Raw genomic sequence first — 22,382 nt, forward strand, 5'->3', positions numbered from 1 at the left:
ACCTGTTCATGCTTCTACAGTGGGATCACCATGACGACTGCTTTGAAGTCTCTTTGTGCTGGTCTCCATATTTCAATTCAATTCAATTTTATTTATATAGCGCCAATTCACAACAACAGTCGCCTCAAGGCGTTTACATTGTAAGGTAGACCCTAAAACAATACAATAATCCCTGCAGCAAAAAGTCTAATGTGGCTGAAGCAATCTTATTATGACCAAGGAGAGAAAGCAGGTAGACTTTTGGCATGGAGAATTAAGAAAATGCAGAGTGAAGGAGCAATTAATAGTATAAAGACCTCTTCAGGGTATGTAACAGTAGATCCATTGGAAATTAATGACAGCTTTAGAGAATTGTATGAAAATTTGTATAAATCAGAATGTGCTTATGCCTCAGAAGAACAGGACGTATTCTTAGATCAAAATCAGTTCCAGACACTAATGGAAAACACAAAGCAGGAGTTAGACGGACGTCTATTGAAGAGATATCACAGGCTATCAAAGCATTAACAGTGGTAAGGCACCTGGGCCAGATGGCTTTCTGGTCGAATTTTGTAAAAATTTCCAAGAAAAATTAACATTTCCTCTTTTTACCCTGAAGAAGCGTAAATGAAACTCTCCCACCTACTCTGGAACAGGTAATGATTACTTTGCTACTGAAACCTGGTAAGCCCCTGCAGAGAGTTCATCATTTAGACTAATGGTGGTTGACACTAAAATACTTTGTAAAGTTTTAGCAAGACGATTAGACTCCTGTATCGCACATTTAGTTCATGATGATCAAAATGGCTTTGTACTAAAACGTCAAGGGTTTCACAACATAAGAAGGATTTTGATTATAATTCATGAGAAATTTGATGCTAAAGATACAGCATTATTATCACTTGATGCTCGTCAGGCCTTTGACAGAATACAGGAGTCATATTTATTTAATGTTCTTCCAAAATATAGATTTGGAAACACTTTTCTCAAATGGGTTAAACGTTTGTATACAAATCCCAAAGCTAATGTTTTAACAGATAACAAGTTTCTAACCCTATCACATTGGAGCGTTCCACACGCCAGGGGTGCCCGTTATCTCCAATGCTATTTTTCTTAGCTGGCGATGATGTTAGAATGAGAACTGACATATTTGTTTTCCAGTTAGGAGATCAAGAGCATAGATTGGCCCTTTATGCTGATGACCTGATAGATTTTTTTGACTAGGCTCTCCATTAGTATACCAAAATTAATGCAACTAATGGAGTTATTTCTGGCTATAATGATTCAAAATCCTCCATCCTATTTCTGAACAAGGATGAAAGGCTAAATCCTATTATACAAACCTCGCTTATTAATGCAAAAAGGATTTGTGTATCTTGGAGTTAAAATCACCCCAGACATTGACACCATTGTAGCAACAAACTATGACCCTTGATTAGTGAAGTGGAGGAATCTCTAAATAAATGAATGACAATGGCCATATCAGTGAATGGCCATAGAAACATTATAAAAATGAACATATTACCAAAATGTTTATATCTGTTCCAGTCACTTCCTCTGCCTTTTCCAAAAGAATTCTTTGATAAGTTAAACAGTATCTTTGATATATTTATTTGGAATAACAAAAAACCTAAATTAAGACTTCACTTGTTGTAGTTAGTGATATAGATATATTACAATATATATTAGCAATAGTATAGATATGTAAGTATATTACAGAAATGGGTCTATTATGGTATGTTATAATGTACACGGTATGAAGTATGTTGTGAATATTCTATAACTATAAGTATGTACAGGCTGTAGTGAGTACAAGCTATGTACAGGATATGAACAGGATATAAATATGAAAAACTATACAGAATATGAAATAAATAACTTTACAGAATCTGAGATATACAGCTATACAGAAATGGGAACTATGCAAGTTGTAAACAGTTGTAGGATTAAAGATTATTGAATGTACAGAATGATTATTTACACAGAGCTATACAGTAGTGCAGTTAAGATAAGTGAGGGTGTAGATAGTTTCTACAGAGGCTATATAAAGTGCTAGTGGTTGTGAGTGGTGGTTCAGTCCATGTTATTATTGTGTTTGAGGGTACAGTTGTCCATTGTGGGTGTGTGTATGTTCAGTCCATGAGTTTAACGTGGGTCAGATGTCAGGAGGCAGAGTTCAGGAGTCTGACAGCTGTGGGGAAGAAGCTGTTCCGGTACCTGGTGGTCTTAGTCCGGAGGCTCCTGTGGCGCCTCCCAGAGGGCAGGAGGGTGAAGAGTCCATGTGATGGGTGACTGGGGTCTTTGATGATTTTCCTAGCCCTTTTCAGACACCGCTTCCTGTAGATGTCTTTTATGGCAGGAAGTGGTGCTCCGGCGATGCGCTGGGCAGTTTTCACGACCCTCTGCAGTGTCTTGTAAACTGTACGTATGTATAAGATGTTCTCACCTACCTGTGAGTCCAGCGTTTGGGTCCTCCTTTCTTCACCCACACTGCAACCACTGACAGAATGACACGACCCCGCCTTGTGGACCCAGCGGACTCTGAACTTTTCGAGCGGCAGGAGGCAGCGCTCCTTCACTGGACGGAGGAGATTAGGGGAAAACAGCGGCTCTTCGTGGAGAGAGAGCACGTCTTTGCAGGGACTCGTCTGGCTCTGGGCAGGCCTCGGGGACGCCGTGTTCTTCCGCCTGCTGCCTCTCCTGCATCGAAGCATTCACCGCGGAGAGTGGGTGTCACTGGCCAAGCTTCAGCTGCTCACTCCCTCACTGCTCTGCTCCTCGAGGGAGGCAGCCGACGGGCAAGTCGGCTGCTTCACTCACCAGACTCTCCGCCTCGCCACGGCACAGCGGCTCCGTCTCCCACCTCCGCTCAATGGAGGCTCCCGTGCCAGAGGCTCAGCTGTTTACCCTGCCCGCTTCCTCTTCCCGGAGAAAGCGGCGCAAACGCCACCATAAAATGGACTATTTTGAGGAACTCCCGGTGGTGAGTTCCAGTGACTGTTTTCCACACTCGTCATCCGTTTCCTCACTTAAAACAAATAATAGACTTATCTCTGATTCATGGTGAGTTTCCCTCCTGGATGAGGATGTGGATTGGGAAGTTGTTTTCTGCTCTGCTCCCTCTGAGCTGGTATTTATTTAAGACAATAACAGCACTTCAACACCCCCAAAGACTGTTCAGTTAAAGACTGTGAATAGTGGTGGCAGAAGGGCCAGAATAATATTGGATAAATCTGTTGTCACGATTCCTGGGTACGCAAACCCTAGGTCTGCTTATTCTAAGACTGTTTTATCTAAGCCGGCTTCTTCACCTACCTGTCAGCCTGTTCCGGTTTCATCAGCCCAGGCCACTCTTAAAAATATTCATGCACCTAAACCTGCCAGTATCACTCACCCTGTCATTATTTCCACCTCTATCAGTTAGCCAACACCCACACCTGTGCCAGGGCCCAGGCTGAGGGCAGCTGTGACCCAGTCCGCTCCTGCACCTGTTCATGTTCCTCGGGTGGGTGTGACTGATGTCCAACCACCTCCCGTGCCTGTCCCAGCGCCCAGGCTGAGGGCAGCTAGAACCCAGTCTGACCTCCCTAGAGGCTCGGAAGAGCTAGCCTCTCCACCTGTCAGTCTACCACTTCATCCACCTCCTGATCCAGCCTTTCACGCACTAGCACTATCCCTGGTCAGGCTAGCTGATCTGTTTCCGGCTCAAGCACCAGATTTACTAGCCCAGGTTTCTGCACCCGCTGGCCCTGCCTGCCTCCAGCCAGAGGCTCCCACGCTATTGCCTGCAACTGCTCCTCCGCCGGCTCCCACGGTGTCGTCTGCAGCTGCTGCTCCGCCGCAGCCTCCTCATACACGTTGGATTTGGCATCAGCGACCACCTTCCAGGCCGCTGACTGGACCTTGTCACCGGTGTGGCCGGCCTCTGGACCTGCTCAACTGCCGCCACTGCCTTCCATGTGGCCGGCCTCCGGACCTGCTCAGCTGCCACTACTGCCTTCCACGTGTCCGGCCTCCTGACCTACTCAGCTGCCGCCACTGCCTTCCACGTGGCCGGCCTCCAGACCTGCTCAGCTGCCACCACTGCCTTCCACGTGGCCGGCCTCCAGACCTGCTCAGCTGCCACCACTGCCTTCCATGTGGCCGGCCTCCAGACCTGCTCAGCTGCCACCACTGCCTTCCACGTGGCCGGCCTCCAGACCTGCTCAGCTGCCACCACTGCCTTCCATGTGGCCGGCCTCCAGACCTGCTCAGCTGCCACCACTGCCTTCCACGTGGCCGGCCTCCGGACCTACTCAGCTGCCACTACTGCCTTCCACGTGGCCGGCCTCCGGACCTGCTCAGCTGCCACCAATGCCTTCCACGTGGCCGGCCTCCGGACCTGCTCAGCTGCCACCAATGCCTTCCACGTGGTCGGCCTCCGGACCTGCTCATTCGCCTCAGCTGCTGGCCACACAGCCGCCCAGCAGAACTGTTTTGGCTCAGCTGTTGGCCACGTGGCCGCTCACCAAAACTGTGCCTGTTTGGACTCTGTCTGTAGTCCCAGCCTGCTTCAAAATGGCCACCATCATTCTGTGCCCAAATCCTCCACCATCTCATCACTGAACAACTGGCAACCGGTAGCCCTGACCCACATCACTGAATTGAATTGAAATGTAAATCCTTCACCATAGGGAGAGGGCAACCAGTTATCTTTTGGGTCGAGTCAGGGTTACACTCTCAATGGTAGTGCTATAGAAGGACACCATCAGTTTCTGTGTGATATTATTCTTCCTGAGAATTCTCAGGAAGTACAGTTCTGTTTTGGACCTTCTTCAGTAGCTCAGAGGTATTTATACTCCAGGACAAGTTCTCCTCCATGTGGACTCCCAAAAAACGAAAGTCCGTCACCGTCTCCACACAGTCTCCCTTTATAGTTAGGGGTGAAAACTCTGTCTTTTTCTTTCTAAAGTCAATTATAAGTTCTTTGGTTTTTGAAGTACTGAGAACAAGATTGTTGATTTTGCACCAAGACACCAGTTGCATCATCATCATGAGCAAATGTTTCGAGAGGCTGTTCAGGGACTTCATCTGCTCTGCACTATCCAACTGACTGGACCCTCTACAATTCAGATACTGCCACAACAGGTCCATTGATGATGCCATAGCCCTCACACTACATACTGCCCTGTCACACCTGGAGAAGAGAGACACGTATGTGAGAATGCTGTTTGTAGATTACAGCTCAGCATTCAATACCATCGTTCCCTCGAAGCTGGACAGGAAACAGCAGGATCTAGGATTGAACAGCTCCCTCTGCTGCTGTATCCTTCACTTCCTGTCTGAGACGCCAAGTGGTCAGATTGGCAGCTTCACCTCATCCCCCATCATAATGAACTCAGGTGCTCCACAGGGGTGTGTACTGAGCCCTCTCCTGTACTCACTCTACATCTATGACTGCACGGCCACTAGCAACTCCAGCATCATTGTGAAGTTTGCGGATGACACTACAGTGGTGGGTCTTATCACCAAAGGTGCGCTAACCAGTGCCCTGACCCACTGGTGTCGAGACAACCATTTCACCCTCAACGTCGCAAAGACAAAGGAGTTGATAGTGGACTTCCAGAGGTGCAGAGAAGCACACACCCCCACCACCATCAACTGTGGCGAGAGTGAGCAGCTTCCGCTTCCAAGGTGTACACCTGGCAGAGGATCTCACATGGTCAGTACAAAACAGTGAAGAAGGTCCAGCAGCGTCTCTTCTTTCTCAGGAGACTGAAAAGATTCGGCACGAGCCCCCGCATCCTCAGGACCATCTACTGCTGTGCCATTGAGAGCATCCTCACTGGATGCATCACCACCTGGTACGGCAACAGCACCGCTTACAACTGCAAAGCTCTTCAGAGAGCTGTACCAGTACATGTGATGTGACAATAAAAGTGATTTAATTTTGATTTGATTAATTATTTTATCTGAGCTGAGCACTAAATCAGATAAAAAGTCTGAGAAATCAGGTAGACGATAGATGATAACGAACAAGACTGGCCTTTTTACATCTGATGTGGACAAGGATAAGCATCAGGCTTTCAAATGAATTAAAAGTCTGTCTTGGTCTTTCATTAATTAATAGGCTGGTGTGAAAAATTGCTGCCACACCTCCCCCTCGGCCTGTGCTTCGAGATTTCTGGTAGTTAGAATGACTCGGGGGTGTTGATTCATTTAAACTAACATAATCATCCTGCTGCAACCAGGTTTCTGTAAGGCAGAGTAAATCGATTTGTTGATCAATTATTAAGTCATGTACTAACAGAGACTTGGAGGAGAGAGACCTAATATTTAATAATCCACATTTCACTGTTTTACTCTTTGGTTCAGATGTGGATACTGTATTGTTCTTTCTTTGTGATTGTTTATGTTTAAGTTGTTTGTTGCTGGTTTTTAGTTTGTTTTTTGTCTGTTTGGGAGCTGACACAGTCTCTATGGAGATGGGTTTTTGGGGGGGTAGCAGGAGGAGAGAAGCTGCAGAGAGGCGTGTAAGACTGCAACTCTGCTTCCTGGTCCCAACTCTGGATAGTCATATTTTGGGGGGTTTAATAAATTTGTCCATAATTCTAGAAATGAGAGCTGCTCCATCTAAAGTGGGATGGATGCCGTCTCTCCTAACAAGACCAGGTTTCCTCCAGAAGGTTTGCCAATTATCTATGAAGCCCACATCGTTTCTGGGACACCACTCAGACAGCCAGCAATTTAAGGAGAACATGCGGCTAAACATGTCACTCCTGGTCTGATTGGGGAGGGGACCAGAGAAACTTAGATCCAACATATTATTTTTCCAATAGTATATATTTTTTTTTAATACCATTTGTATGTTTATAGTGGTGCAGAACTGGGCTTTTATTTTCCCAAATGTCTGCACTGAGTAGGAGATTGTACATGTGTATAGAAAAAAAAAAGGATTCTACTCTATTCTATTAGGGTAGAGATCTGTTTTAGTGTGTGGGGCTGTGGCCTCAGGTTCATATTATTAAATGGTGATTATGAAGCAGTGCATTTCAGATATTTTTACAGAGTAACATGAAAGTAACGTAACAAGTAGACCAACGAATGTCTTTCTTCTGGGTGTAATTAAGTAACATACTGCAATACTTTGAAGAAAATTGCTCTGTGTAATATGTGTAATAATTACTTTGTTGAGTGACGACACCAACACTGATCACAACAGAGGGAAGCACCTCCAACATGCACAAACATGTGACCCGCAGCATGCAGTGAATGTGCATGAGTGTAATTTCTTTGATATGCTGATTATTGATGGTGGTGACTCTCAAAGTGGAGCCAGTGAGAACTGATAAGGGAAGGAATTGAATTGATAAGTGATATCAATAATAGAACTGAAACTGCTAAATTCTTATCAATTCGAATCCCTAGTCAAGATTGAATTTAAAGTTTTCAATTCACTCAGCCTTACAGACACTCAAGAACCAGCGCTCCTTTACACTGAAAGTTAAGGTAGCTCAGGCACCTGATCAAGACATGTTTAAGTTGCCTCTCAGTGGAGGTTTAGTGGGTTGGGTGTCCAGCTGGGTGAAGACTGTGGGTTCCACCAAAAAAGGGACACATTAGAGGACACAGGAATACTTGGTGCCCCGATGAGGTTTTGCATACATGTAAGCGGATGAAAGGATGATAGATGAAGTTTCTATGTTTTGTTGTCACCTTTGCAGTCCTGGGTTAAGGCGTTGCCATGGTAGCCAGGTTTGCAGTGTTGGCAGTGCAGGCCAATTGTGTTGTGAAGGCAGTGTAGACACTCTCCTGTTGTGCTGTTACATGAGTTGGGATCATCAGGGTCGATGTTGTTGTTGCAGGGACACTCTTTACAGACTGCACCTGGCAATGTCAGATCACCATAGAAACCAGGGCTGCAGCTGTCACAGCTTACACCTAAAAGGGAAATGGAGAGTGATATATTTTATGTGTCTTTCCAAAAATCTGCTGATAAACACTGACTCTTAGCATCGCTGCTGTCTGTCTGTCTGGTTGCCTCTTTTATGTAAAGAAGGTAAAAGTAAGTAATGCAAACATACTGGCTCTTACCTGTGTGCCCCTCCTGGCACTTACAGATGAGCCTGAGGGACTGTGGGTCATGCTGACAGGAAGTGGCGAAGAATCGTCCACTGCTCAGAACATCTGGACACAAACATGGCTGACAGGCCTGTCTGGAGATTGGGTCACCATAGTAACCCTCAACACACCTGCATCAAAATAGGTTTATCATGATTACCTGAACAGGTACCGACCCTCAGCAGTAAGTACTGGCACACTTATTTCCTGAGTAAATCTAATTTATATAAATTTACTCAGAGACGTAGCAAAGACATTTTCAGAGGGAAATTTTCAGCTGAAAAAAACCCAGCTGAGTTACAGCAAACAAAGGTTCCTTTTTTGAAATTGCATCTACTTGCAGATAAAAGCTGCATAGCTGAAAACTGAAAACCCAGCCCTTTGTCTAATTCTCTCTGTTCTTCATCATTATGGAGTATAGTATGTACTACATCTCTGAGTCGAGGAGAGGGCCTAAGGGTACATCTGTCACCATCTTACAATGCTGTGATTGCAGCCATTCCCGAACTCTCTGTGAATGGTACTCATGGCCATTGATCATGATAATTTTGCATATTAATGATTAAGGACCTGACCTCACAGTCCATTGTTTGTCAGTGACTAACCTTTCACAGCTGGGTCCAGTAGTGTGCTCCCTGCAGTTCAGACAGTCTCCGGTAAATCCATCACACACCTCTGATAGCCCATTACATTCACACGATCGACATGAAGGGAATCCCCAGAATCCCATCTGACAGCGTTTGCAGCGCTGACCCGTAATCTCTGAACGGCATGCACACTGACCACTGACCTGATCGCACAGCTCTGACACAGAGCCATGGGGGTCACAATTACATCCTACAAAAAGGTGAGAATTCATTGTGAATCAACTGTCAGACGCTCAGAGAGAAAACGAAAGGCAGTGTTTCCCCTCTGGTTTGGGTTTCTTACGTTTGCAGCCTTCAGGTCCAAAGCCAAACGTCATTGGGGCACAGGCATCGCAGCAACGACCAATCACATTGGCCTTACAGTCACAAAACCCACCCAGTTTACTGCAGGATGGTCCAGTAGAGCCAATAACATTACACCTGCAAACTGACCACAGGTAAAACGCAGATATAAACATATGAAACACTCATCTTTTCCATTGTCTCAGTCCTGGATCATCTCAGTCCAACTACTTACGGACAGCTCCATTGTGGATTTGTGCTGAAAGGCTCACGATGAGTCCCTCGCAGACTTCAGGTAGCGACTCCTGAGGGCCAGGCTTGACAGCCAATCCAGTACAGTGAAACTGGTGAAAAGTGTCGAGGTCGCTCTGGGAGCAGAAATTTTGGACTGACCCAATTCTATTAAAAAGACTAATCTGAAAAAAGGGGGGCATGATTAAACATGTAGAAATCACCTCATGTAGACACATCCCATCATTTAATTTTGAAGAGAAAAATTGAAAATTGAAACCATGCAATCTTCCCAAATTTATTTATCTCCTCAGCTATGATTGGACAGTTACTGTTAGTAGGAGGATTTCAGGGAATATGTCAATCACTTTATCTGAATAGATGAAGACCTCCTTACCGAGTCAATTAGGATGTGTGAACTATCAGATCTGGGCTGTTTATAAAAGGTGATATCCACAAAATATTGACCTCCAGCATTTAGACAGAGCAAAGAGTCCAGAATACCTCGTCTGGAAAAACAAAAAGAAAAAACAAACAAAAACTGCTGCTACTGAGACACAATCTCTGACACAAGTACACTATTAAGGCTTCAGAGAACCTTGGAGCTCACATAAGTACAAATGTGTAAGAATGTCTCTGTACGTGGAACCAGGAGTACAAAGGCACAACATTTGGCTCATGTGCGTTAGCTGTAGCTGCTGGCTGTCTGCTGTCGTTTTATAGATGTTCTGTTGAGAGTCCTCTCTCAGTACATCCTGGTATGGTTCACAAGCTGCACTAGGACTGACAACAAAGTGCTGCAAAGTTTATTAAATCATCACACACATGCAGCTACGCCCTGTCACTGATATGCACACAGAGCCTGCTGCCTCAGCCACAAACTTGATGTCACCCACAGGCCACCTGATCATGGCCTCTATTAACAACTCACACAGACACTGTACAATATCCTGTATGTCTGTGAAGGTTCTCAGTCATCCAGGTCATCGTAGTCAAAGGAGCTTGCAAAGAAAGGCATCTGGACTTCTTTAAGTTACTTGAAGACGGATGAGAGGTGAAACGTCTTCAAGTAACTTAAAGAAGTCCAGACGCCTTTCTTTGCAATATCCTGTACAATTTGCTAGTTTCAAAGAACCTGCTTAATTTCACATCTGAATAGTGTTGTGGCAGATTTCTTTTCTCATGTATTAATCACATATTTAATCATATCACATTATTTATAGTAATATCACTGTCACGGTCCTGGGTCCCCTGACCCAGCGTTTTTAGTTCCTTGTGATGTTTGTAATATTGTACTTGTGTGAGTTATTCTATGGTTTCTAGTTTCGATCCCTTGCCCTTCATGTTTCTCTGTGTCCCCTCCCTCTGTTCTGTGTAGTCTGTGTCGGCATGTTTGAGTTCCCCTCTGTCCCTCGGTTCTTAGAGTCCTCTGCCTTATGGTTTATGTCTCTGTTTCTTAGTTGCTGTCACGATCCTGGGTCTTAGGACCCAGTGTTTTGAGTTTTAGTTCATTTTGATGTTTATAGTATGTTTAGCTCATTAGGCCTCCTATGTTGATTTGCTTATTAGTTCCCCCTTGTGTTTCAACCCATGTTAAGTCTCCCCTGCCCTTCATGTCTCTCTGTGCCCCCTCTGTTCTGTTTATGGTGTGTCTTTGCATGTTTGAGTTTCTTGTTTTCTGTCACCCTGCATTGTGCATTATGTTCTCATGGTTGGTCTTTTGTTACTCCCTCTAGTCTAGTCTCTTGTGTTCAAAGCTGAGTATTTCCCTCTGTGTATTTTGGTTCTTAGACCTCTGCCTTATGGTTTGTCTCTGTTTCTTAGTTGCTGTCTCCACTGTGTCTAGTTCGTGTCTCTGTGTGATACTTCCTGTTTTACTTTGAAGGTCCATGCCTCATGTGAGTGTTTCTAGTTTTGCGTCTCTGTCTCGTCCAGTCCTGATTTCTCCCAGCTGTGCCCTCCTTCTGTGTCTCATTCCCTCGTTATCCCTCTGTGTATTTAAGCCCTGTGTTTCTCTTTGTCAGTGTCGTAGTCTCCCTCATAGCTGTGTGATTTTTCCCCGTGCTTTAGTCTCCCCAGTTTAAGTTCAGTACTGTTTTTTGTGTTTCACTTTATGCCAGCATTAAAGCTGTGTTTTTGAGTTTACGTTTCGTCTCCGTGAGTTTGCGTTTGGGTCCTTCTCCTGCCTGCCACACAGCCGAATCATGACAGTTGCTTTCTCCACTGTGCCAAGCTTGCGTCTCTGTATGATACTTCCTGTTTTACTTTGATGGTCCGTGTGTCACGATCCCGGGTCTTATGACCCAGTGTTTTGAGTTCTAGTTCTTTTGATGTTTATAGCGTATGTTTAAGCTTATTAGGTTTCCTATGTTCGTTTGCTTATTAGCTCCCCCTTGTGTTTTCAACCCCTGTGAAGTCTCCCTTGCCCTTCGTGTGTTTCATGTCTGTTGTCTTATGTTGTCATGTGTGCCTCTCATTATGTTTCCTGTTTTATTGTGAAGAGGTCTGGTGTTTCTGGGTTCATCATGTTCAGTTTTACTCTTCCACTGTGACGTCGTTATGTTCATGTGTCAGCTGTTTCCCCATGTGTTGCCACTTTCCTCATTATCCTCCTGTGTCTATTTAGTCCGTGTGCTTTCAGTCATTCTTTGTCATGTCGTCTGCTCATCCATGTCTCATCTCCAGGTATCTCTGTCAGTTCACTATGCTTAAGGTTTTTCATGTTTAGTTTTAGTTCACCCAGTTTAGGTTAGTGTTTAGTGTTCACCTATGCCCTCTTGTTTGTACCCTCGTTGCTAGCCTCAATAAACGGCTTGTTTTTGTTAATCCACGCCACGTTTTTGGTCTGCGTTTGAGTCCTCTTTTGCAACACTTACAGTCTGCCCTAGCCAGACTGTGACAGGACGACCTGACCGTACAATGGACTCAGCAGACCGCAAGCTCTATGAGCGTCGGGAGGCAGCCTTCGCCCAACTGGAGGAAGAGCTCCGTTGGAAGCCGTGGCGTGCCCCCGACTACGAGCGCATTTTCCACGGGACTCGGCTAGCTCTCGGAGGTCCCAAGAGCTGCCGAAAGTCCCCGCCTGTTGCGTTGCCTGCATCCAAGCCTCGCCCGCTTCAGGTGGGAGTCCTCCGTGTGGCTTCAGGCGCTCACACTCCAGCCTCGGTGTCACTGTTCTGTGCACCAGAGGCTCAGTCGCTCGCTCCGCCAGCTTCCTCGGTTCAAAGGAAGCGGCGCACCCGCCGCCATAAACTGGAGATTGCTGAGCAACTCACGGTGGTGAGTGACAATGACTCTTATTCTCACGTCCCGTCTGACATTAACAGTAATAAGCTCACCTCTGATCCGTGGGGAACTTCCCTTATGGATGATGACATGGACTGGGAACAGTTATTTTGCTTTGCTCCCTCTGAGCAGGGAGAGATTACAGACAATACCCGCTCACCTAAGTCTGCACATGCAGTTAAAGGAAAAACTGTGAACACTTCTACCAGGTCTAACACACTCAGTTCAGATCCCGTCTGTTCAGGTTTTGTCAGGTCTGGTTCAGTCATCCCCGAGTCAGCTCACTCTAGAACTGTTAACCCAAGGACTTCGAAGCCTGTTAATACTAAGATTGTGAGACGTGGTGGGAAGGATGGCGGATTCATTTTTGCTAGGTCTATTTTTGTCGACCCAATACATGTTGACCCTGAGCCTGCCGATTCTGAGACTGTTTTTTCTGAGCCTGCTCCTTTTCCTGCTCATGTTCCTCCTCCCGGGGCAGCTCGGGCCCAGCTTACCTCTGCACCCGTACCCTGGGGGAGGCTGAGGCCCAGTTGGTCCCTGCACTGGTTTCCAGGCCGGCTGAGGCTCTGTCCATTTCTGCACCCGTACCAGCTCCTCGGGTGGGAAGGGCAGTTGCCCGGCCGTTGCCGGTGCCTGTCCCGGCTTCCGGGGTGAGGGGGGCTGTGAACCAGTCCACCCCTGCACCCATGCCGGTCCCCAGGGTGAGGTCAGCCAGGATACAGCCCGTCTCCGCACCCGTACCTACTCCTCGGGTGGGAGTGGCTAGTGTCCGGCAGGTGCCTGCACCCGTTCCTGTTTCTACTGAAGGCTCTGTCTGGTGCCAGCCCTTAAGGGGGGGGGGGGGTACTGTCACGGTCCTGGGTCCCTTGACCCAGCATTTTTAGTTCCTTGTGATGTTTGTAATATTGTACTTGTGTGAGTTATTCTATGGTTTCTAGTTTCGATCCCTTGCCCTTCATGTTTCTCTGTGTCCCCTCTGTTCTGTGTAAGTCTGTGTCGGCATGTTTGAGTTCCCCTCTGTCCCTCGGTTCTTAGAGTCCTCTGCCTTATGGTTTATGTCTCTGTTTCTTAGTTGCTTTCTCCACTGTGCCAAGCTTGCGTCTCTGTATGATACTTCCTGTTTTACTTTGATGGTCCGTGTCTTATGTGAATGTGTCCTGCTTTGCTCGTCTCGTCCAGCCTGATTACTCCCAGCTGTGCTCTCCTACTGTGTCTCATTCCCTCGTTATCCCTCTGTGTATTTAAGCCCTGTGTTTCTCTTTGTCAGTGTCGTAAATTCCCTCATGCTGTGTGTGATGCTCTCCGTGTTTCCTGGTATACTTTATGATTAGCTTTCCCAGTTTAGTTTTGTATTGCCTGTGTTCTATTTTTCCAGCAATTAAAGCTGTGCTTTTGAGTTCAAGTTCTGTCCCCGTGAGTTTGCGTTTGGGTCCTCTCCTGCCTGCCACACAGCCGAAACATGACAATCACTTTCTCACTTTACTATAGTAAGAGCACTCCTGTCCATAGTTTACATGCATGTGGAACGTAAACACAGTGAGGCCGTTAAACAGATAGTGGGAGTCCTGCTTATCAGGGATGTAAATCCTTAGGTGACGCCAAAGCAGAAAACAAGGTCATAATTCTCTCTGAGGGAGGAGGTATTGCTCCACGTGAGAGGGGCCAACATGTAAGAGTTTGTGAATGTTCTTTGTCTGTGTCTCTGTATATATGATGTAAGGGCGGTGGCCACAATTCAGAGATGGTCCTGGTGTTTCACTGGGATGCTCTCTCCATATTGCAATGTGTTTATTAAACCCACTTCAAATCAAGCTCACTGGGTGTTTTGCAGGTAATTGTTAAATTTTCCATAACAATTTGCCGTTGTCAGGCAGGATTCCTCCGGTGAGTTTCGCTGAACTATGGGCACACAGTGACTGGCCATCAGCAGCAGGACCAGACGGCATCCCAGGTCGTATCCTAAGAGACTGCGCATACCAGCTAGCTCCTGTGTTCACTGAGATATTCAACATCTCTTTATCTCAGTCGGTGATCCCCACATGCTTCAAAGAGTCCATCATTGTTCCTGTCCCGAAGAAACCCCACCCTGCTTCTCTCAATGACTATCGCCCTGTAGCCCTCACCTCAGTAGTGATGAAGTGCTTTGAACGCCTGGTCAGAGACTTCATCATTTCTTCACTACCAGACACACTGGACCCACTACAGTTCGCTTACCGTCCAAATCGTTCCACAGACGATGCCATCTCTCATCTCCTCCACACATCACTCACTCACTTGGACACTAGAAGGGGGAATTATGTTAAAATGCTCTTCATAGACTACAGCTCTGCATTTAACACCATAATTCCCTCCACACTCACCACCAAGCTGGAGCATCTGGGACTCAGCTCATCTATGTGTCAGTGGATCTCCAACTTCCTAACTGGCAGACCACAGGCAGTAAGGATGGGCGGACATGTCTCAGCCTCCACCACTCTCAGCACTGGAGCCCCCCAGGGGTGTGTTCTGAGCCCCCTGCTGTACTCTCTGTACACATATGACTGCGTGGCCACTACCAGCTCCACCACCATCATCAAGTTTGCTGACGACACCGTCGTGGTGGGCCTGATCTCTGATAACAACGAGACGGCCTACCTGAAGGAGATTAGGAATCTGGAGAACTGGTGCCAGAGGAACAACCTCCTTCTAAACATCAGTAAGACAAAGGAGCTGATAGTGGACTTCAGCACTAAGCAGGAGAGGAACTACCAGACCCCCGTCATCAACGAGTGCCCAGTGGAGAGAGTGGACAGCTTCAAATACCTCGGAGTTCACATCACGCAGGACCTGTCATGGTCCTGTCACATCAACTCCATGGTGAAAAAGGCCCGTCAGCGTCTCTACCACCTCAGACGCTTGAGAGACTTCCAACTGCCCTCCAAGGTGCTCAGGAACTTTTACTCGTGCACCATAGAGAGCATCCTGACGGGAAACATCTTAACCTGGTTCGGGAACAGCACCATGCAGGACAGACGAGCTCTACAGAGGGTTGTGCGATCAGCTGAGCGCACCATCCGCTCCGAGCTCCCTGACCTGCACTCAATCTACAGCAGGCGGTGCTGGACCAAGGCCAGGAAGATGGTGAAGGACCTCAGCCATCCCAACAACAGACTGTTCTCTCTGTTGAGGTCAGGAAAGCGATTCCGCTCCCTGAAGACCAACACAGAGAGACTGAGGAAGAGCTTCTTCCCGCAGGCGATACGGTCTCTCAATCACAATCACACCACCACACAGTACTGACCCACACATACAGTTCTTACACACACTGGACATTCTGGACTTTGTTTCCACTTCATCACTTAAATCACGCTGCTGTCATTGTGTATATGCTGCTGTTATTGTGTATATATTTATTTATATTTCTTCATACATACTTATATAGTTCTATACTGTGTATTTTGTTGTACAGTTATTTTATTTTCAACTTTAATTTATATATTTTATCCTTTCCCAGTTAAATTTACCCTTCATTCTAATTTGTGTTGTACAGTTATTTCATTTTTAACATTAATTTATATTTTCCTTCCTAGTTAAATTTACCCTTTTTAATTTTTCATATTTATTTCCTATCTTATTCATAGCCTTTTCCTTTTTTGTTTTCTTTAGGTCATGAGCAGTTGTCCAAGCATTTCACTACATATCGTACTGTGTATGACTGTGTACGTGACAAATAAAATTTGAATTTGAATTTCCTGAGGTAAAATTGCCTTAGTCCCACCATTCCTTTGTTTTCAAAAAAAGAAGGAACCACAAGATGTGCTTCAGCGACTCACACATGCAGGAATTTTTTAATGAACCAAGAGACGGACTGCAAATGATTTAGCTGCTTTGATTTGGGCAGGGTTCTTAACCAGACAGATGGGAAAAGCCTTGGTTACTTATTACTGCAACAAGTAGATTCAGGGTCCTAGAAACTCAACAAATTTGGGTATCCTAGTGTGAGAAATTGCACCTTGTTGTGGTAGTAAGTGCAGGATCTTAGAAGCTCAATAATTTGAGCATTCTAGTGTATGGCAGTTTAGCACTTTTGCACCAGTGAAAAAAGGCAGAAAGGCCTTGTTCGTACAAAGGAAGCTGGGCTCAGAAAAATGGCTACTGGAGCAGTGGGAGGCATTCCTCCACGTTGTCTGGTTGAAAACTCCAAGTGTGTGGAAGATGGTTGTGTGATGGAAAGTGTGATATTATTCTGTTATCATATGTTACCTTATATATGTAATCAAAGTAGTTGAAGTATGATACTGCTGTAGATCATATTATACCCTTTAACATAGAGTGTGTGATCAGTATGTAGTTTTAGTTTGCATTTTACTTCTGACTTAAAAGAGTGTGAAAATCATTAGATCTATTGGATTGACCTGTATTACTCGACACTGTTGAATGTGTTACACTGTTTCTTGACATTTCATACTGCTGAATCATGAAGAGAATGTTGTGTGCAGAGGACCTTGTGCAGATAATAGAAGAAACAGACCACATTCCAGACCCCCACCTTACAGAGAGCAGAGAAATAAGGAAGCCGAGGTCATAACTTAGGCGCCGTAAGAGAGAAAGAATGTGAATGTTTAGGCTTTTACGACTAGGTGGGGGCCACTAGAGGGTATAAAAAGCTGAGTAACCCGTCACCATTTTGAGACTTGCTGTGACCCTCTGCAGGCAGGTCTCCCCATCATGATGGTTTTAATGCTCTTAAGTGTTGAATTGTATGGAAATAAATGATTGTTGATTGAGCATTTATACACCGAGTACTGTCCTTCCTTCAGCCCAAAGATTCAAAGAATTGGGAGATTTCAACAAAAGATATGTTGACAGGGATAAGAGTTTTTTATTGTTTGTAGTTTTTTGTTGTTGCTGTTGTTGGGTTTTCTGTTTATTTGTTTTAGATGGACCACTGGGAGGGAAACCTCAGAAATACGATGCCTGATTTCAGGACTGTTGTGGGAAGGACTCTGTCCTTAGTTTATGGTGTTTAACACTTTTGCATCGGAAGGAAAAGGCCAGACGGTGAACGCGCTTGTCCACAAAGCTGAGCCCAGCAGTACGGCCAGTGAGGCTGTAGGAGGCATCCCTTCAGGTGGTCTGGACAAATCCAGGTTTTGATTGTATGATTTTTTTTCTTTCAGAAATATGGGAAAGAATACATGGAGTATGAAGTGTGTAGAAACTGAGGAATGCAGTGAAGAGAAGTGTGTGTGTGTGAGGAGTGCTGTGGGTGTGTGTATAAAAGAGATGTGTTAAAATGTGGACAGAAGAATAAGAGAGGGAACGTGTTAATGAGCAGTGATGAAAATGATATTAAATAAATGTTTTAGTGTGTTAGTACAGGTTGCTACGGAACTGGATCAGCGCCCTCCACAAGCACAGCGGCCGGAGTAAAATGATAGATCAATGTAATTGGAACCGCATACAGCCCATGTTTTGGCTGAATATTTCACAGCTTCACTTTATGCACATCTTAACCTGAAGAACATGCTTCGAAGACAATCAATTTCTCCCTGAAGACGAAATGCAGTTCGAGAGCAACGGCATCGACTTCAAGAGTCAACAAGGTGAAGAGACAGCAACACTGCCCTAAACCTTAAACCTTAAAGGGTTCAGCAGCATGTACACATGCCATAGTGGATGGAAGCATGCGCTCCTGATCACAAGCTGAGAGGTTCACCAGCGACATCACTGTGTGTGAATGGACTTGAGAAGACTGTCTGAGTTTCACATTTGCCATACTGGGAGTTGAAATGGCAAAGGAAGAGACTGAAAAGAGTGAAAGACAAAAGGCAAAGCCGAAGAACGGCCCACTGGCCTCTGACACACCACAACCATGAACTGCTGCAGATGCAGGAGAAAGACAGAAGCTGTGAGAAGTGGGAGCATGGAGGAAAAATGAAGGCCGTTGTTGTTAATGTGAGAGCACATGAAAATTGTGTTGGGAAACTGTGGCCGACTGTCTTGTGGAGGTTGAGAAAGAGTCCGTAGGATTGCAACAAAGGTAAAAATAAAATGCACACAAACGCACACAGAGAAATGTGAAGGAAAAGCAGCTTTAAGGACAAAGCCCTGCTGAATCTGCAGCTCCACTGCACACACATGCATTGAACCTGCCTACTAACACACACACACACACACAATGAAGATCAGCTTGTTATCTCTCATCAGTGTTAAAATAGTGTAAATTTAACAGACACTTGTTATCAAATGCTGAGTGTATCCACTGCTGACAATTAATCAGAATCAGAATCAGAATACTTTATTGATCCCTGGGGGAAATTATTTATTATTTAACTCTCTAGGGTTGCAGGACAACAGTTTACCTTTTGTGAAGGGAAAAAAGATTCTGGTTTGACCAACCAGTGATCAGACAATAAATTTAGTTGTTGATACAGTAAATTGTGAGATGTTTTCTGCTTGATTGGTGCAGCACAATTAATTTACTGTATGAAGGAAATTCTCTTTTGTGATAATATTTTTTGTTACTAGATCAGGGAAAGATGACTGGATTATAAAACAAGTGAATAAGATGTAGCAGAGGGTTGAGTTTCCTGTTTCTGATGTGTGGGTGAAACTTGCACCCAGATACACATCACTGAATACATAAAACAAACTTGTTTTGTGAAATACATGATGACATGTTACACGTTTACTTTTGGAGGGGGAGAAAAGGAGAAAAGCTAAATGAAATGATTGGGTCTGTGAAAGTGACAAATGAGTGACCTGGGGAAGAAATTCACATTCCAGTGATAAAACATTGATATGAAGTGTTTAGGAAGCGTTTAATGGTGAACATTAGTGTTGTGTGAACTGTGCAGCTGCTAATAAAAAAGAGGGAGATTTCTCTGTGTATTTAGCAGGTGGATCTATGTTTGTTGGCCCCAGACTTTCCAGGATTGTGTGATATTCTGGAGCACTTGTGGGCAACCAGTAAATATGATGTGGGGAAAATGAACAAAGGCAGTGACTCTTAAGTCTGATTTTAGACCATGTAAGCATCAGTTATAAATTAAAGTAAAGCCAGGAGCAGTGACTGCATGGCAGGTTCTAATCCCTACAGCATGTTGTTTCACCTGAAGGCAAAACGTTTCCTGTGATTTTTCTGGCAGATTTTGGGGTTTTGTTTTAGTACCAGACTGATTCTGCCAGTTAGGTTTGGGTTGTTTTCTTTTTCTTTTTGCACGTACAAACTGGGCCCAATATGGGTTTTATTTTTGTAACAGTGCACTTAGGAAAAAACCTGCCAGGTATCACCCCTCTGGGTGTGATATTTTGTGTGTTGATGATTTAATAATCAGCTCTCTTTAAGCAGGCAGCAAGATTGGAAGTAAAAGTGCTATAAAATACTTTACTGAGAGCAAATACAAAGTGAGATTCTCCAGATTACAATGGCTTAGGAGAAATACACCTACCTAGGACCATATTAGATGGCAAGTCCTGTGTTTAAAAGGATTGTAGCGATTCAATTCATTTCAAAAGCAAAAAGAATTGTTTTTATTTTTGGAATGACGTAATATTGCTGCCAATGGATACTTAAATTCGTGCGCAGTTTTCCACTATCAGCAATGATTTGTACGAATGTATATGACTGGATGAATGCATGTGATTGAGATGAATGCATATGACTGGACTGTGGCTGGACTGATGATGTCACTTAGTCACTTCTAATGCCTAATCCACCCCAAACAGTGAAAAAAGGGTGGATGTATGTGGGGGTTTTTTTTGTTTTCTTGTTTTTGCAGGAGCAGGAGGATGGCAGAGACCAGAGGAGGGGGAGACCTGTGGGTTCACATTAATATGTGTGGAACCTGCAGACTTAATCCTTTACATAGCACTTTTCTGTGTTACTGATTTTTGTGTGAAGGAAACTGTGGTTTTACTGGCTGCTTGTTGGTTATGGTACCACATTGTAGTGTTGGGAAATGTTAAATGTTACAGTGGGAAAATGTATATTCAGTGTGAAACACATACTGTGTTAAGATCAGTATCACTCCTTTCGCAGAAAAGGAGGGTTGACCACATGATTTACAGCAGCACCTCTGGAATCTGTTAATCTAGGCCCGACCTGCGAGGACACACCACCGGCTAATGTTTTTTTTCCTCTCTAAGGGTTTTGGCATCACACAGGCAGACATAAGTGAAATGAAGCAGGTTTTGCAGTTATTACAGAACATCTTAGTGTGGGGCTCATTATCATATCTTTATTCATTTTAAGGTGTTGAGCCCACAGTGTTTAAAACAAGTGAGTGACATTACTTAAGAAAGGTCACTGGCTACAGTAGCTTTGAATAAACACATTTGGCAAATTATGGCAACAGTAGTGTTTTTAATGATTTGGGGAAATAAACTGCGCAAGGCACACTTGTGTCTGTGGTGTGGGATGCCTTATTACTCTTATAACCTACAGTTGTTTGCAAGTGTGAAGTTTGTATTTACTTACTGATTTTGGTTTCTGGGTAATCGTGGTGTGGATGCAGGCTCCAGGCAGAGCCAAGAATTAGACCTACTTAACATGACATTAATACAAATTTTATTCTCTAACACAGGGTTTAAAGGGCTGGAGCAAAATTACTCAGGAGGAGAAGCCCTGATGTTGTCTGAGAAATGATCTAACTACCCTTTTGTGTTGTTATTCTCCTAGTTCTGATGAGTTGACTCATGGGAGAGACCATGTGTCAAAAGGAGGGAATCCAGGTTTAACATGAAACAATGTTCTCTATGTTTTCTGAGTTTTTTCATGATAATTTTTCCATGGCTTTTTGTGGGATTAACAGTTCATTTATAGGTATGAAACCTCTACATGGGGCACAGACATGTTCAGATAAGGGTAGGGCTGTGCGATATGACCAAAATCTCATATCCTGATATAAGACATCTATCGTCCCAATAACGATATAAATCACAATAATTTAATATTTTCTGTATATTCTATGAATCTCGGGCAGCTTGACTTGCGTGAAGTGTTTCCAGGTGGGCGTCATGTACCTGGAGTCGAGTGTTTTAACCGATGCATGAAACGATACATTTTTAGACACAAGTTGTAATTGCCGCCGTTTTCTTTGTGAGTATTTATTACCCATCGTGCTGCGGGGAAAAGCCTGTTGTAACGTTGAGTCTTTTAGCACCTGACGGCTCTTTTTGGCTTCTCATCCGTAAATACTCTGCATACTCTTTCACGTGATTGAGTTTATTTTGAAAAGTCTCAACAGGATCTTGAACTTTATTGTGAAAGGTTAATGTGGAAACTAAACCAGGGGACACGCAATGGTTTTGCCGTTGTTGTTGCTAATGACAACGCATAAAAGCAGGCGCTTGTCCGTCCGTAGTGTAGTTATATTAAATATAAGAGAAAGAGAAAACTTTAAGAAATTAATATAGCCACTACAGCCACCATGAAAACGATGAAAAAATATTGAAGTAAACAGTTTATTTTGTGACACCACGAAACAAACAATAGCGTAAAATGAAACGATAGACGTTTTTATATCGTCATTCGATATATATTGTTATATCGAACAGCCCTAGATAAGGGTTGAACTTCATTGAACTAAAAGGAAAATGTGGTTTGATGATGGTTGACATGTTTTCCAAATGGTTAGAAATTTTTCCTCCTAGTAAGGAGATACAGGTGCAGTAGCCAGAGTATTGCTGGAAGAAATCATCCCAAGGGTGGAATCTCCAGACTGAGATTGAGACTGGGTGCTGATCAGAAGTCTTCAGAGACCCAGCGAGAAGCAGGGATCATTCATAGCACAGCTGACAGCCCAGGCAGTGGTTGAGATCAAAGGTCGTGCGGTTTGGGGCCCTACTAGTCATCATGAGAAGATTCCAGAA

At 44.5% G+C, this 22,382-nt stretch overlaps 1 protein-coding gene across 1 annotated transcript in view; it reads right to left on the reverse strand.

Moving 5' to 3' along the window:
* Positions 1–22,382, reverse strand: part of lamb4 (laminin, beta 4) — a 70,835-nt gene that overhangs the window by 18,474 nt on the left and 29,979 nt on the right. Inside the window, exons 18-23 of the mRNA XM_085465081.1 lie at positions 9,637–9,748; positions 9,244–9,424; positions 9,010–9,153; positions 8,685–8,916; positions 8,053–8,210; positions 7,675–7,899 (exon numbers count right to left, since the gene is read on the reverse strand). Of these exons, the coding sequence (XP_085321207.1) occupies positions 7,675–7,899; positions 8,053–8,210; positions 8,685–8,916; positions 9,010–9,153; positions 9,244–9,424; positions 9,637–9,748 (1,052 nt within the window). The remainder of the gene's footprint in view (positions 1–7,674; positions 7,900–8,052; positions 8,211–8,684; positions 8,917–9,009; positions 9,154–9,243; positions 9,425–9,636; positions 9,749–22,382) is intronic.

The sequence above is a fragment of the Copadichromis virginalis genome, linkage group LG7, assembly GCF_057382275.1.
Source record: "Copadichromis virginalis isolate Kocher_CV1m ecotype Utaka linkage group LG7, C_Virginalis_male_GT1.1, whole genome shotgun sequence".
NCBI lineage: Eukaryota > Metazoa > Chordata > Actinopteri > Cichliformes > Cichlidae > Copadichromis > Copadichromis virginalis.